The 15,206-nt window shown below is 42.3% G+C and overlaps 1 protein-coding gene across 2 annotated transcripts; it reads left to right on the top strand.

Moving 5' to 3' along the window:
* The first annotated feature begins 2,677 nt into the window (after positions 1-2,677).
* On the top strand, positions 2,678-14,089 carry rev1 (REV1 DNA directed polymerase). 2 transcript variants are annotated; one of them, XM_069707603.1, is made up of 22 exons: positions 2,678-3,432; positions 3,571-3,646; positions 4,197-4,329; positions 5,267-5,435; positions 5,525-5,965; positions 6,073-6,914; positions 7,342-7,440; positions 7,541-7,651; positions 7,772-7,898; positions 7,976-8,104; positions 8,189-8,343; positions 8,432-8,551; positions 8,654-8,874; positions 8,965-9,137; positions 9,257-9,486; positions 9,567-9,742; positions 9,830-10,096; positions 10,898-10,997; positions 11,094-11,296; positions 11,426-11,570; positions 11,676-11,778; positions 11,872-14,089. In XM_069707603.1, exons 2-22 carry the CDS (start codon positions 3,581-3,583, stop codon positions 11,981-11,983), a joined length of 4,122 nt encoding a protein of 1,373 aa, XP_069563704.1. In that variant the 5' UTR covers positions 2,678-3,432; positions 3,571-3,580; the 3' UTR covers positions 11,984-14,089. The 2 variants fall into 2 exon arrangements, with proteins under 2 accessions (XP_069563704.1, XP_069563703.1); XM_069707602.1 differs by having other exon boundaries at positions 2,678-3,646.
* The last annotated feature ends 1,117 nt before the right edge of the window (positions 14,090-15,206 follow it).

The raw sequence follows: 15,206 nt of genomic DNA, 5'->3' as shown, positions 1-15,206 counted from the left end.
ATCCTCTGCAAATGACATCCAGCAATATTAAACAGAGGTTTTTTTTTTTATTTATTACATAGTTGGACACTTAAAATGTCTCACTCTTCAAGATTTTCTGCTGGTTTGGTCTAAAATATCCTAGAAAGCTGCCTTACATTGCAGCCTTATTATGTGGCTTATTTCCCTGTTGTTGATGTCGTTGTCACGGCAACGCCAGTTGCCTGATAACTCTCAACAAAATTAAATAAGGCTATAAATATTGCCGGGATGTCTAATTTCACAATGTCTGGCGTGAGCACATTTCACAAAACAATCAAATGCCACTTGTTCGAATAGTGGTGTGGAAAATAAATAAATTAATAAATAAATAATTCGTTTTGATGATATAGCCCACGGTAAGTTGTATTGGGACGCGCAGGCGTTTTGCTGAGCGCGCTAAATATTACTCGCCAAAAAAAAAAAAAAAAAGCACACGTTTACGCGTGGCTTTATAAGCGTCCGGAGCGGGTACGCGGGGACGGTACTGTGTCGTTGGACACCTCGCAGACTCTCGTCGGCCCGCTTCTCTCCTCTTTTGCACTCGCACGCTCTCTCCAAACACTACTTCCTGCTGCACTAACACAAACGTCGCGCATGAAGCTTTCAGCATCCGATGTCTGGTACCATAGCAACAGAGAACCACCAATAAGGGGGACTCTTTGGGACACGACAAGTCTGTCTTGGGTCAATAGCATCCCGGCGCTCTGCTGCAAACGGCGCCAGACTAGATATTCATTTGTATATCCCCGGACTATGACCTACTTTCTTCCACTGTCCGCTAACGTAAAAGGTGGCTGCGTATATTTTAGGTTATGTAACAAGAGGCAGTCATGTGGCCCGTATTAATACATTTATCAGCTGCAGCCTTGATCAGGCTCATCTTTAAAAAAATTAAAAAAATAATAATTTAAAAAAAAAAAAGCTTAATAGATCACGTGCAGCCTACAAATCAAATCGGGCTTTAAAGCCAAACCAGGCTGAGATGCTGGAGTTTATTCCAGGTCATGATAATTCATCCACAGGCGCTTCTGACGTGCAGTTTTCCCCCCATTAATTGTAATTCTTTATGATTGTTCCTCTTTCGTGTGACCGGAGGTGATTGTTGTTGTCACGGTGTGAGGATGCCGGAGCGGACCGCTGTGACTCGTTAATGCTGCACGTGCATCTACTGCGGTCTACTGCCGGTGTGCTGCCTGTGCGACGGGCCGGCTTTCTGAGGACAACCGTGCTCGGAGCCAGACAGTACACACACACACACACACACACCGTAGAGAAAAATAAATAAATAATAAATAAATAAATAATAATTAAAAAAAAAAAAATCCTAGACTGCTCCTGCTCCGGGTCGACTGTCTGCCGCAGGAAAAGCAGGGGCAGCGACACCGTGCACACGGACCCTCCCCGGTTTAAGGTGCTCAGTCAGTGTGGGGATTCCCAACTTGCACACACGTCCGGTCAACCCAGTGAATGATTTATAATATTCAGAACCGGGTTGTGTTAAAACTGCACATCTCCCAGGAACTATTGTAGTCAATTCAAGTGACATGTACCTTGCTGTCCGCAGAGTGGCAGTATTATAACACCAACTTGGAGCTAAGAACAAGAAGCCGGGAATGCCATGGTGGATCAAGCTGGCTATAAAAAAGCCACATAAAAACCGGAAGTCAATTATATTTAGTTTTTGAAAACAAAATGCAAATTTTTGCGAGACACAATATGTTAATTATCTGAGCTTGAAGGGTAACAATCGTGTAACAAATACAAAAATATGTACGAAACTATTTAGAGGATGTTGTATTTGAATCATTTTTCAAACTAAATGTCCTTGAGTATGATATAGTAGTAGGCAATATTTAACAACATAAAGCGTGAACGTAAGAAAGAGTAAAACCCCACATTCAGATAAGTAGGCCTGTCTAATATATTTTACAGCATTTACAATAAATTACCTTGGCATTTACAACCATAAGAAAGAGTCTCAAAATTGTATTTTAATAAGACTGAAGTTTTTGCAAGGTAAACTTTAGTATGAAAATGGGGATTATTTTTATTTTAATTTTTCCCAGACAGAAATAAAATATAATACCAACAGCTTTTTGGCTCTTTGTGGTAACATTGCTTATAACGAGGAAACAAAACAAAAACAACTCGTGTGTTTCAACCCCTGTTCTCGCAACAATGTAGCGCACGCGCGCGCATTTTTTTTTTGGTTTTTTTTATTTTGAAAATATTTCCCGGAACTGCAAACAAAATTGTTTTTACATCGCCCGCCTTGACGCTCACTCGCCGATAGAGAGAGAGAGAGAGAGAGAAGAGAAAAGCGACGAGATCAGGCGGTTGAAATGGAGAGCGAAAAGGACCGGGAGGGTGAGCGAAAATGTTGAAGAGACACGGCGTGGCAGCGTGACAAAATAATAAAAGGGAATCCCGCTTTCAACCGCAGGACTCCTCTTGGTAAACAAAGTCAAGACGGATGGAGTCGAGCTGAGCGTTTCCATCTGGCTTTGCTTTTTGGTCTTGCCCCGTTTAACCTAATCAGTGCGCACACTGGAGCAGGATCTTGCAGACAGAAGTCTGTTGGCTAAAACAGCCTCGTCTTGACAGGATAAAAAAAAAAAAAAAAATTAAAAAAAAAAAAGGTAAGAAGCGAGTGACTTTTCCGGTCAACTCCGGACTGTGTGTTTGTTTTTTAAAAAAAACAACAACCCTGTGATTAAAAAAAAAACAACACACCGTGCCGAAGTTACGTTGCCACACACACACACACACACACACACACACCCTTGTTCGTTGTTTTTAGCTCGGCGAAATTTTTGCAAGTGCATGCGGAGCACACTTCCAGCGCTCCGTGGTTTTTTGTTGTTGTTGTTGTTGTTTGCCCTGAACTGACAACGCCGTCAGCGCGGTGGAGTAGTTGGCGCAGCGACCCACGCTTTGATGAACTGACGGAGGAGCTAGGCTAATGTTAGCATGAGGAACCTAGCTGCTACATAAAAGAAGTGCCACATGGGGGGCTGCGTTTACCTGTCAGTGGTAGGGAGCCCCCACCCACCACCACCACCAACCACCACCCCGTCCGGGCATATGCCCTTGGATGCGAAGCTCTCTCTCTCCCTTCTTAATAAGGCGTGCAGCTGATACCGTGACATTGAATGGCAAATTCATTAGCACTCCCACAGAAATACAATCCATGACATAAACAGTCACAATGTGAGCTGTCAGTCGTGACACTGTTTGTTTTTTTTTTTTTTGGCTTGTTCAAGAGAAAGTTTTGTAAACAAGCAACAACAAAAAAACAACTCAGGAATTGTTGACTCATCAAGTCAGTTAGTAATCCAACTATTAGTCCCATTTAAAAAAAAAATTAATATTCTCATGCAGCATCATTGCAGGACGTATGGAAAGATATTTGTGGGTATCATTAAGACATTTAATAACCTATTCTTCAACCTAATTAAGCACTAAAGTATTGTGGTCTAGTATCTGGAGCCAGCTTTGACTTGTTATGTCTCAGTATTGAGGAACAGCTCCCCCCCCCTGTGCTTTCAGGTAGCTCAGTATGAGTCGAGATGGGTGGATGAAGAAGAAAGCCAATGCCAGTGGAGACAATGGTTGGGCGGAAAGGGTGAGTATCGCTCATCTCATCATAACCAGCTGTGAGAGATTCCTATGCCACGTAAGCCGCCAGCATACATAAATATGACGCGGAAGGTTAACGCATACTACACACGTGTTACTGGGAAACTCGCCCACTCTTAAACACTCGTTATAACAGCTGAGAACTGGAACTACATCACTCGCTGTCTAATTAGATGAAGATAGGCTGCAGAAAAAAATGTACGATCACCGCAGAGCTTCTATGCAAGACAGGCTAGACACTAAGTAGGCAATAGTCGGTATGTAATTGTAAAGGAAAATGTATTATCCTTAAGCTTTAATGTACACACAGCAACAACCATTAATCCGCAATTTGTGCATAATAGATGCCTGAGAACACATTCATTATATACTGTTTATGTACATGTGTGTGCATGCGTTTACTTTTTGTATATTAATGATATTATAACTCTCTCTCTCTCTCTTTATATATATATATTTATGTAGACATTTCATGATAATCCACACCTTTTTGATCATTTTGTATTTTCCCCCTGTCGTCTTCTTCTTGTGTGCAGGGCGGCTACATGGCTGCCAAGGTTTCAAAGCTGGATGAGCAGTTTCAACTGGATGCCCCCAGAGAGAAGCAGAAGGAACGGTCCTGCTCCAGCATCTTCAGTGGAGTGGCTATTTATGTCAACGGCTACACAGGTAACACTGTGCATGCTGCATACATACTGTATTTGTGTAGTTTGTATGGTTTGCCCGCTTTTCTTCCGCGCCCAATTTCTTCAGGCACTCCTTTAGAGTATGAAGAACCGTATTGCATTGGAAATGTTCTCCAGTAACGTCCCAGAGGAGTTCCAGAAGAAAAACAAGCGTTCTGCCTGCTGTTTGCTTTCAGCAATTTAAGCCGTATTTTTCTCTCCTCAATTGTTAGCCTGAAACAATATTTAATTGGATATATTCAATAAAAATTCTCCCTGTATAGAACTGTACTATAAATGCTCTGATGAGTTTATAATACTTTTGAATGTCAGATTGTAATGATCTTTATTGTCAGGGATACACAAATCAGCTCACAGGTTGAAAAAAAAAATCATTAAAATGCTCAGTTTGGAGCAAAGTGTTTACCTGCATCAGTGTACGGAGGTTTGTATTTACCGACTTAATTTTTTCATTCAAGTACGGGTATATGTTTCCCATGTTTGTGTTGTTATATGCAGATTCTTATTAAATAGATGTCCATTGTCCATTGATCTGGTCAATGATTAGTGCCCAGTTTGTGATGCTTAAATTGTAACGGTAAAATGATTAAGAAAATAAACAAGTAAAGATTGGTTTCTTTAGTGCAGCATACATCAATTGACGTCCGTAGCTCACAGCAGACTGGTCATAAAGACAAAAGATGCAAAGATTTGTTAGTTTGGATGAGATGAAATTGATGCTGTTCTAGGGAGATGATGCACCTCGACACTGAGTAAAAAAACACAGTGACGCATCGTGCTAAGTTGACATCCTTTAAGCTGTCGTGATTCATATCAATATGCTGCCTAAAGTGAAGGCAACAATGCTTTTTGCCGCCGTTTTAATTGCATTTAAGTAAGTTGACATTTTATTCGTCTTACTGTTTTATTTTTGTGAGCAGAGCCAAGTGCAGATGAACTTCGCCGACTGATGATGCTGCACGGGGGTCAGTTCCACGTCTACTACTCACGCTCCAAGACCACCCACATCATCACCAACAACTTGCCCAACAGCAAAATTCAGGAGCTAAGAGGGGAAAAGGTCATCAGGCCCGAGTGGATCACTGACAGGTGTGTTCGGGTAGAGATGAGAATTTCTACATTTATATTCCTGTTGTATAATATTACCTTAAAATATCTGTTTACCTTGTCATGAATAGTATCAAGGCTGGGCGTCTCCTGCCTTACCTGCAGTATCAGTTATACGCGAAACAGAAAGGCCCGCTCTTCCCTGGCCTTGCTCTGCGCCAGACCTCAGAGATTGCAGGACCGAGCCGCGGGCCGTTTCAGCCGAACGCCCATCAGAAGCCCCATCTGCCCCAACGCAACATGCAGCTTTCTGTTCTCAACCGTGAACAGTCCTCGTCCAGCTGCCAGAACAGCTCCATCCCCAGCCCCGGTCGACCTCAACCTCAGCCCATCCAGCACAGCTCTGCAGCTCGCTCGGTTAACCCCCAACCAAGTCATTCAGCATCCACTTACCTCATTACAGATACCAGACACAGAAGTGCTTCACACACCCACTCACTGTCTGATCCCATTCTCACAAAGCACCCACACAAAACTCCGCAGTCTACGTCACAGGAAGTGGAATTAAAAATGTGAGTAAGCAAGTAAACTTCGGTCATAAATTTAAAAAAATTGGGACATCTTGTTATATTCATTCTTATGAAATAAAACATGTTTTCTTTATCTCTTTTTATCATAGAAATGGATTATTGCAGACCTCATTGGATGTGATGAGCCATTCAAAAACTAATGAAATGCAAGAGTGTGGCCAAGAAGATCCTTGTCTTGCTGGGGCCTCAAGGGCAGTGAAAGAAGCCCCCCTGACCAATGGACACACTCACCTCATCAACGGTGCCTTAAAGCCAGAGGACTTGTCCCCTGTTAAAGATCAACTCTCTGTTGACAAGGACTTATCAAAATGCAGAGTCAAGAGTTCACCTCAGAGTTCGCCAGTACAGTTGCAGACCAAGCCTGACCCATATGAGTTTCCTCACAGTCCTCCAAAGCAACCTGACCGGTCCTCTGGTTCTCTGGAGGAATCCAGGTCACCAGGACCCAGTGGACAGAGACCTAAACCTTCAGCACCCACCTGCCATGAGGCTATAAAAGCCAGCGAAACCCTCCCAAAACAGCCCCAACCACCCTTTCAGGTTGATAAAGTTTCTGAAAAGATTCATCCCCCCCTTGCATCGAGCTCTCATTCACAAACCCCAGTTAGACTAAACGGAAGTCACCACAAAATAATCACATCTGATCCTGCGTCCCTCAGCACCACCAACCTAACAGCCAAACCTGATCCTCCCTCTGACCACTTATCATCAACAACATCGAAGTCTTCAGCGCAGCTGCTGAACCAGACGGGCAGTTTGATCTCCGAGTTCTACTCTCACTCACGTTTGCACCAGATCTCCACATGGAGGACCGGCTTCTCTGAGTACGTCAATGAACTGCACAGCAAACGAAAAGTAGTGGGCGGCGCCTACTTTCCTGGGAAAGACCGACTGAGGAGATATGTGGCCCAGCAATCTACAGACCCTCAAGGTAGGAAAGGATGAGTTGCTTTGTTTTTTTTCCTGATAAATCTGGCTGCTTTTTGGAGTTTTTTGTGAAACAAGAGTTGTGATGACTCAGCGGTCCAAGAGATGCAACACCCCTTCTGCAGCTTCCTCGGTTCAAATTTAGCAGGTGACCTTGATCACGTCATGCTCCTCTCTTTCTCTAAATGTCTCTTTTCACTTTAATGTGAAATGTCTCATGAAAGGAAAATGTGTCAAATTTCTTTACAAATGTGGTGTATCATCATGTAAATATATAGTTGCAAGTTAAAACATGACACAGAAAACAAAGTCCTCTTTATGAGGTGGCCACTGGGTTTTGAGGGATTCATGCACTTAGACGCTGTATTCATGTGTTTTTAGTATCTTAAAAACTGCCCACTGATGATTTGATTTGTATTTGTGCGTTTCAGGTACTTTGGGACCAGTCGGTGTGAAATCTTGTGTTCTCCATGTGGACATGGACTGTTTTTTTGTTTCCGTGGGGATCCGGCATCGACCAGATCTGAAAGGCAAAGCCCTTTTTTTTTTTTCTGTTGAGATATGTGCTGTCAGTAAAACCTTTTATTATGTAACACAGGGATTCGAATATGTCTTGTGTTTTTCTTGCAGGGAAGCCTGTCGCTGTGACCAGTAACCGGGGACAAGCCAGAGTGCCCGTGAGGCCCGGGGCGAACCCTCAGCTGGAGCAGCAGTACTACCAGAGGAAACATCTTCCACCTGGTGAGATTGTAAAATCCAACTAGTTTGTCATAAAGAGGCGTGACGGAAACATTCACAGGCCTGGCTCAGTGTATAACTTCTCCATGTTGACTAACAAGGTGGACCTTTTCTGTTTGTCAGAGAGGGCAGATGATGATCTATACAGAACTCCTTCACAAGAGAGTCCTGACTCTCATGCCAACGGAGTGGACCAGGATGGTGCTGCTCTCTCGATGGCAGAGATCGCATCCTGCAGTTATGAAGCTCGGTAAGACATAAACCCAGAGAACGTCTGTCTTCATTTTACACCAACAGGAATGTAAACGTATATTCTTTGTCTCACAGGCAGGCAGGTGTGAGAAACGGGATGTTTTTTGGCAAAGCAAAGCAGCTGTGTCCGTCGCTGCAGTCGGTCCCATATGATTTTGAGGCCTATAAAGAGGTGGCTCTAAACATGTATGAGATTCTGGCCAGGTAAGAACAACACAGAGGTGTATCTGTCACTCACTGCCCGGCCTTTATGTGCAAGATAACATCTCTGTTATTTGCTCTTTGCAGTTACACCCATGACATCGAGGCTCTCAGCTGTGATGAAGTGTTGATAGACGCTTCTGCTTTGCTAGCTGAGGTGGGTGTCAACCCAGAAGATCTGGCCAAAGCGATCAGAGCTGACATCAAGGAGATATCGGGATGCTGTGCTTCGGTGGGCATGGGTGAGTTTCCATTTGCCTTAAATTGTAAAATGGATCAAGACAGCGGTCATATTTTACAAACTCAAACGGGCTAATCTGATCTGTTCAGGGTCCAACATCCTCTTGGCTCGGCTGGCGACCCGAAAAGCCAAGCCAAATGGGCAGTACTTCCTAAAGTCTGAAGAAGTGGATGATTTTATCAGGGACCTGCCAGTGACCAGTTTACCAGGTGGGTGTACAGCACCACCTGCTGGTCAAGGCCATCACTCTACAGTCTTTTAGCGTCCAAGTGGTAAATATGCAAAAATGCTTATGTAATTTCTTTTTCAAGGTGTTGGGCCTGTTATGGGCAGAAAGCTGGCTGCTATGGGTGTGAGGTCATGCGGGGACCTCCAGCAAGTGTCTCTATCTCAGCTGCAGAAGAAGTTTGGATCTCGTACCGGACAAACCCTTTTCCGCTTCTGTCGGGGTCTTGATGACCGGCCGGTCCGCTACGAGAAGGAACGCAAATCTGTATCAGCGGAGATAAACTACAACATTCGTTTTACCAGGGTGAGACCTGCACTTTCTTTGCCATCTTTTCCTTCTTACGCTCCCTGCTTGTCTAAGCTGTCTTTTCTAAACCTTGTGTTATCCCTCCAGCTTGATGAGGCAGAGAGTTTTTTCACTAACTTATCCATGGAGGTGCAAAAACGTTTGCAAGAGGCCGGGCTGCGGGGTCGCAGAGTTACCCTTAAGCTCATGGTTCGCAAAGTTGGAGCACCACTGGAACCGGCTAAATACGGCGGTCATGGCATATGTGATAACCTCGCCAGGTAAGAAAGAGATCGTCCTCCCCCTGTGTTACAAGAGAATTGTCATGTCCTCTTTACTTTTCAGATCGATGTCATTTCTTCTTTGTATACTCATTTTTATCTGTCTCACTTTCTGTCAGGACTGTGATGCTCGCTCAGTCCACTGACAGTGGTCAGCTGATTGCCACCGCTGTCATCAAGCTGTTCCATGCCATGAAGCTGCAGGTGCAGGACTTGAGAGGAGTCGGCATCCAGGTTCAGCTTCTAGACGGGCATCAGTCCGGCCCCCAGGACTGTAAGGGCCAAAGAACGCGCTCCATCAAAGAGATGCTGTTAGGCCAGGGGCTCAGTGCCAGATCCAGTAACAGAGGTTTGTTTGGTGTTTGAAATGCTGTTTGTATCTTTGTTGCTGTCGTTGAAATAAATTAAGTCTTAAGTTCATTGTTTCAGAAGCTGCAGACACACATCAGGAAAAGACTTCCTCGACAACAGTCCCATTGTTTCATCCTCTGTCGCCTCCCGAGCCAATCCCAGGGACAAGCAAAGACCCGCCGGCATGCAGACAAACTCCCAAACATTGTCGGACACGTCTCAACTGCAGTATTGAAGTCCCCTCCCCTTCACAGGTGAGGACCGGGAGGAAATGTATGCTCGATGAAAAGAGAGCCAAACAACGTGTTTTTAACAAAGCGTGTTTCTTAATGACCTCTAAGGTGGATCGCTCTGTGTTGGAGGCCCTGCCTGCAGAGCTGAGAGAACAAGTGGAGCAGTCGTGGACAAAGAGAGACGGCAGATCAAACAACTCCCATTCACCTGGTCTGCAGCTTTCCTCCTCTAATTCTTGTCCAGCCTCACCTCCTCGACCTCCTCTTGCGTCTGTACCTGCACTCTACACTCCACCAGTAGGAACGCTGGTTCTGCAGATTCCAAACCAGCCAGACGGTCTAGGAATTGTACTGGAACTACCAAACTACTCTCAGGTAGGGAAACAACTGAACTATGATCATTATGCTTATTTATTTTAACAGCAGAAAAGAACAGGGAAAAATTAGGACAATTAGTTATTAAGGGTTTCATTTTGTGGTTTATTACATTGCCTTCCTACAGAAACCTTAACTCTGTCATGAAAATGTTTATTCCCAGGTTTAAATGATTTTAGTAGCTTATTTTGCCTGAAGTATTTTTCGCTGCTTATGTCGATCTGAGTAGCAAAATAGCCTCGAGGGTTGGATATATAGACTTAAACCTTTAGACAAAATACTGCACTGCTTTTTATTCCAAAATGATGCTTTTGGAAATAAATCATACCGTTGGAGAAGCCTAGTTTTCTACTGAAAAAAGTGAGCATTTAATTCAACTGGCTCTAGTACTAGAGGATGCTGTGAATCTGCTGATGGCCCATACAAACAAGTCTTGCAAAGCTCCAGTTACGTTCTATTTGTTGTTAGAAATTGTCAAAAACATAGATAAATTGAGGGCTCAGCTTTTATGCATAAACAGTCTAATTTTAATCGGTAAACTGACAACTTTTAATGGCCTTTGGTTAGATACAAGAACAAATCACATATAAACATAAGTACAATCAACCAAAGTTTCTGGGATGTAATTATTAATTACAGTGCCCTAACTTCAGTTGTACAGAAGTCAAAGAGTACTCGCATGGTATGCTGTGAAAACATCACAGTCAAGCGTGATGACGCCACTGAATTGACCCCAAAATACACAAAGCTGATTTCCCTGTTAGTGACGAGACGGTCAGCTTCTCGGCTCTCTGCCTCCAGGTTGATCCAGATGTTTTTGCTGCACTTCCCAAAGAGCTGCAGGAAGAGCTGAAGTCTGCGTACAGCCGTGTAACAAATATTCAACCGCAGGCAAATATATGTAAGTCAACAGTGAAGTAGTTATTAAGTAATGCCGTCTGTCTTTTTCCACTAAATTCTCTACTTAACTTTTTGACCTCCTTGGTTTTCTTCGCAGTGGAGCAGAAGAATCCTCTGTTGCAGCTGAAACAGTCTGGAGTAGGAATCGGCATTGGTCGCGTGAAGCGGCGCTACAAGAGGAAGAATGCAGCGAGTCCAGTTAAGAAAGGAGTTTCACCGCTGAAGAAGCGTCAAATGACAAACAGCCCGGCCAAAACTCTACCACCTCTAAAAACACGGGAGCCAATAAACGGACGAAAGGCGAGTCTGTCCACGGTTTCATACATGAAGATGGAGATGCTTTATTCTGTTGCTACGTTATGTAAAACGATTTATGGCAATTTGAAACTTCACTTTTCTTTCTAGCTCACACCTGTTTTCCCCTTTCAGACTGAAAATAGTCCCTCCACCTCAAAAGCAGACATCCCAGAGTCTGTGACTAAATTTATTGCCCGTCCTGCTCCAGCGTTGGCCGGAGCCTGTGACCTGACAGACATTAAAACTCTCTTACGAGAGTGGGTCACCACCATAACAGGTACGCTGTGAAGAACAGATGTTTTAATTGTCTCTATTGTGTTGTTGTTGTTTTTTGTGGGTATTGAAAAGTCCCTGTTTTTATTCCTTTCTTACTTTTTGCTAGAACCCATGGAGGAGGACATCCTGCAGGTGGTGAAATACTGCACTGATCTAATTGAGGGCAAAGATCTGGAGATGCTGGATTTGATTATTAAATACATGAAAAGGTCAGTTCTGTACAGTTTAACCTCCTCTGTTTATCTACTTCCCCTTCTTTCTTTTTTTAAATATTTTTATTTATATTTTGTGTTTCTCTGCAGGCTCATGCAGCAGTCGGTGGAGTCTGTATGGAGCATGGCTTTTGACTTCATCTTGGACAACGTGCAGGTGGTTGTGCAGCAGGCTTATGGTAGCACCCTAAAGATAGCATGAAGAAGGAAGGGGTACTGTTTTCAAAGTGCGTAGTCACCACCACCATCGCCATCGCCTTTTGTTTTCCTACTTTCACAAGGTCATCTGCAACACTAACCATGACATCGACTTGATGATTTTCTCAACCGAGACACCCGAGCTGCAGCTGCCAGTGTTCTCGGTGGCCTCCTGAGAGTGAGACACAAATAATGACGACACAAGGTTTGAGAAAGAGCCGTGAGAGTGTTTGACGCTTTTCTAGGATCTACTCTTTAAAGGACAAGCAACGCAAACTGAAGGGGAAGAACATTTTCTTAAAATCATCTCACTAAAACCCAGGACAGTGAAAATCGTAGCAGCAAAGTTATCAAGACTCATTTCCACAAACGTTTGTCGAATTTATTTTTTACAGGCACCGCTTCTCTATTTCTTAAACGACGACTTCATCCAGGCGTTGTCAGATTTAAAATTTCACTTTTCCTAAAGTGAGTGTTTTCCATTTTATACAGCACTTGACTTACCTCATTTGTCCACAAATTAGATTATGTTCATAAAATAATGACAAACACTATCATGTTTCAACACAAAGCATTTTTAGCAGTTTTTAAATCTGTTAGCCTCGTAGCACTCCTACTACAGCCAACACATGGTGATCTCAGAAAATGGTAGGACGAAAATATCATATTTTTTCATCATTGTTTATTTGTCTCTCCTCGCCTCTAGCACTTATCTGTGAAGTATCTACAACTGCTGCATACAGTAGTACCTTTTTTTTTTTTTCTTGTCTCTTTCAAAAAAAAAAAGTGCCAAACCCTGTTAATACAGTGTGTAAATAATGTTTCCAAAACATTCTTGTTGAAAGTTTTAAAAGAGAAAAATGTACGTCGAGGAAATACCTCTTGTATTGTTTACCCGTAGTGAATTCTTAGTAACTGTCTTTAAATTGTAACTCTTCTTGCTCTTTAACTGTTTCTAAGTGTTCCAACATGGAAATCAGAAGCTGGCCAAAGTACTTCACAAGAGGTTAACTGTTAATTCTGAGTCGCACTCAGATTTGGGAGGATATTGACAGGGGCAATGGCAATCAATAAGTAGCCTATGCATTTCTTTTTTTTCTTTTCTTTTTTTCCAAGTGGGATGTCCCTCAAAGATAATGTGACATGTCATGAAGCATTTATATCTGCAGTAAATCGAGTATTCTAGTGTGTTTTCAATGTTGTTGTTTTTTTTTGTTTTTTTTTAAGTCTTAATACACTGGGAAGCAAAATTGCAACTTTTTTTGTCCCACAAACTGATTTAGATGGACATTACTTTTTACACTGAATCTGAATCTGTTTTTAGAATTTTGCTATCAGACATGGAGTGTATATTACTTCTTCATAAATAAGGATGTTTTTACACTTAAAATTTTACAAACCTACTTTTAAAATGTACAGTGAATGATTTTCACCTCTATTTGGCCTCAGGTACATCCCTCTTTACTCTGCAACAAAAGTCTGCCTCCACTTTCCTTCCCTTCCCATGTCCATGTAATGGAAAAAAAAAAACTGTGTTTGATGGAGATATTCTGGAAACATATTTGATTCAGTGTCGCAAAAATGCAAAACAAAGTTGTTGGTTTTTTTTTTGCATGGGACAAAATATTTGTCAACCAGTGATATTAAAACAATGCTGGATCTGCATAGGAACAGGTTGTGTGATTTTTATCTCATGTAATTCACACCTTGGAGACACCTGTGTGGCTTGTTGCTACATTATTGCATTTCTCTGAAGTTAACTTTTGTGATTGATCATTACAAGTACTCAGCACATGCGGCTGGCTGACGTGATCTGACCATGGAAGATAATGTCCGTGTGGTTGAAATGTTTGTTTAAAGGATAATCCTTATATGCAAACCAAATCAATCGATCATCTTTTTAAGCTTGTTGAAATGAATGTAATTCAGAATGTGCGAGTCTCCATTCACCTTCAAGATGTTGCTTCTCCTTTCCTGATATATCACCTGAAGGGAATGGCCAGACTTTAAAATTGTCCAGTCTTGTCTTCTCGAAAACTGGCTTGTGCCTGAAGACCTGAAGCTGTGAACTTGTTTGTAAGTTTTCTAAATCTTGTTAATAAACTGTAAACTCTGTATTACTTTGTTTGTCTTTGCCTTTTTTCCTTTTTTATTTTTATTTTTTGCAACGATGGTGTGAAATCCTTATTGTTCTTCAAGGAATTATTATTAGGGCCCGAGCACCGATGGTGCGAACGCCCTATTGTTATCCAAGCGATTATTATGATTCTCCGTAAACAATTGCATTTTCGGAGGCTTTATCGTACTCAAAAACTCATGAAAGTTTGTACATTTTTGGCGATTCACACGTTATACTTTAACAAACTCCTCTTTCAGATTTTGTCGGACCGAGTTTTAGTCTGCCCTTTTAACATGTTTGGAATTAAAAGTTATCAAAAGAATTAGTTTTCGTCAATCGGTGTGCACGTAGCGTGGCGGCCAGAAAGGGACCTAAAGGTCATGCTATAGCACGTCCAAAAAGTGACCCACAAATTACTTTTAGGTCACTTTTTGCTGTGGTATGACTTTTTTTTTCATAATTTGGATGACATGCTATAGTATGATTTTTTTTTTTTTTTTAAAAAGCCATATAAAAGGAGGGAGTCAAACCCCCACACCTTCGTACTGAGAAGCAGCAGCACTAAACACTACACCACCAATCTTCCTGAGAGAAGATCTGCATTGTGACAAATCTTTGCCTCACAGCAAACCTATAACTCCACCATCCATAAATATTCATTCAAATGCAAGCAAAATTGCAGCAAACATTCTTTGGATAGTAGATATACGTATTTTCAAGGGGGTCTGCAGTGATATTAAATATCTTCCTGTAATGTGTAGCGTATGCAAAACTTTTTCAATTTCCTCAAACGTTTAAACTTCACTAAAAGCTGAATCACCATCAACAGGTGGAATCTGAACCATTAATAGCAACCTTGGTGAAGTAGAATATTTTACCTGTTGAGTTAACCAGACTATCGTGAGTCTCTGGAAACTCTGAGTGAACTCCGTGAGCATTTCTCCAAAATGTGACCCAAAAGTCATTTTTGTATACAGTATATAGCATAGCCAGGCTAAGTTTGATGTTTTGCCGTGACACAGGAAGTTGATGTTTAAGATCCCCGACGTGCAGCGTGCGAGGGCCCGCATGTCAGTTTTAATTCTGTTTGCTGTTCTTATCTGCTGCC

This window comes from Brachyistius frenatus, unplaced genomic scaffold, assembly GCF_029030835.1.
Source record: "Brachyistius frenatus isolate BFR_SWC_R1_liver_20210118 unplaced genomic scaffold, ASM2903083v1 Contig_70, whole genome shotgun sequence".
NCBI classification, from domain to species: domain Eukaryota; kingdom Metazoa; phylum Chordata; class Actinopteri; family Embiotocidae; genus Brachyistius; species Brachyistius frenatus.
This window is presented reverse-complemented; position numbering and strand designations above follow the sequence as displayed.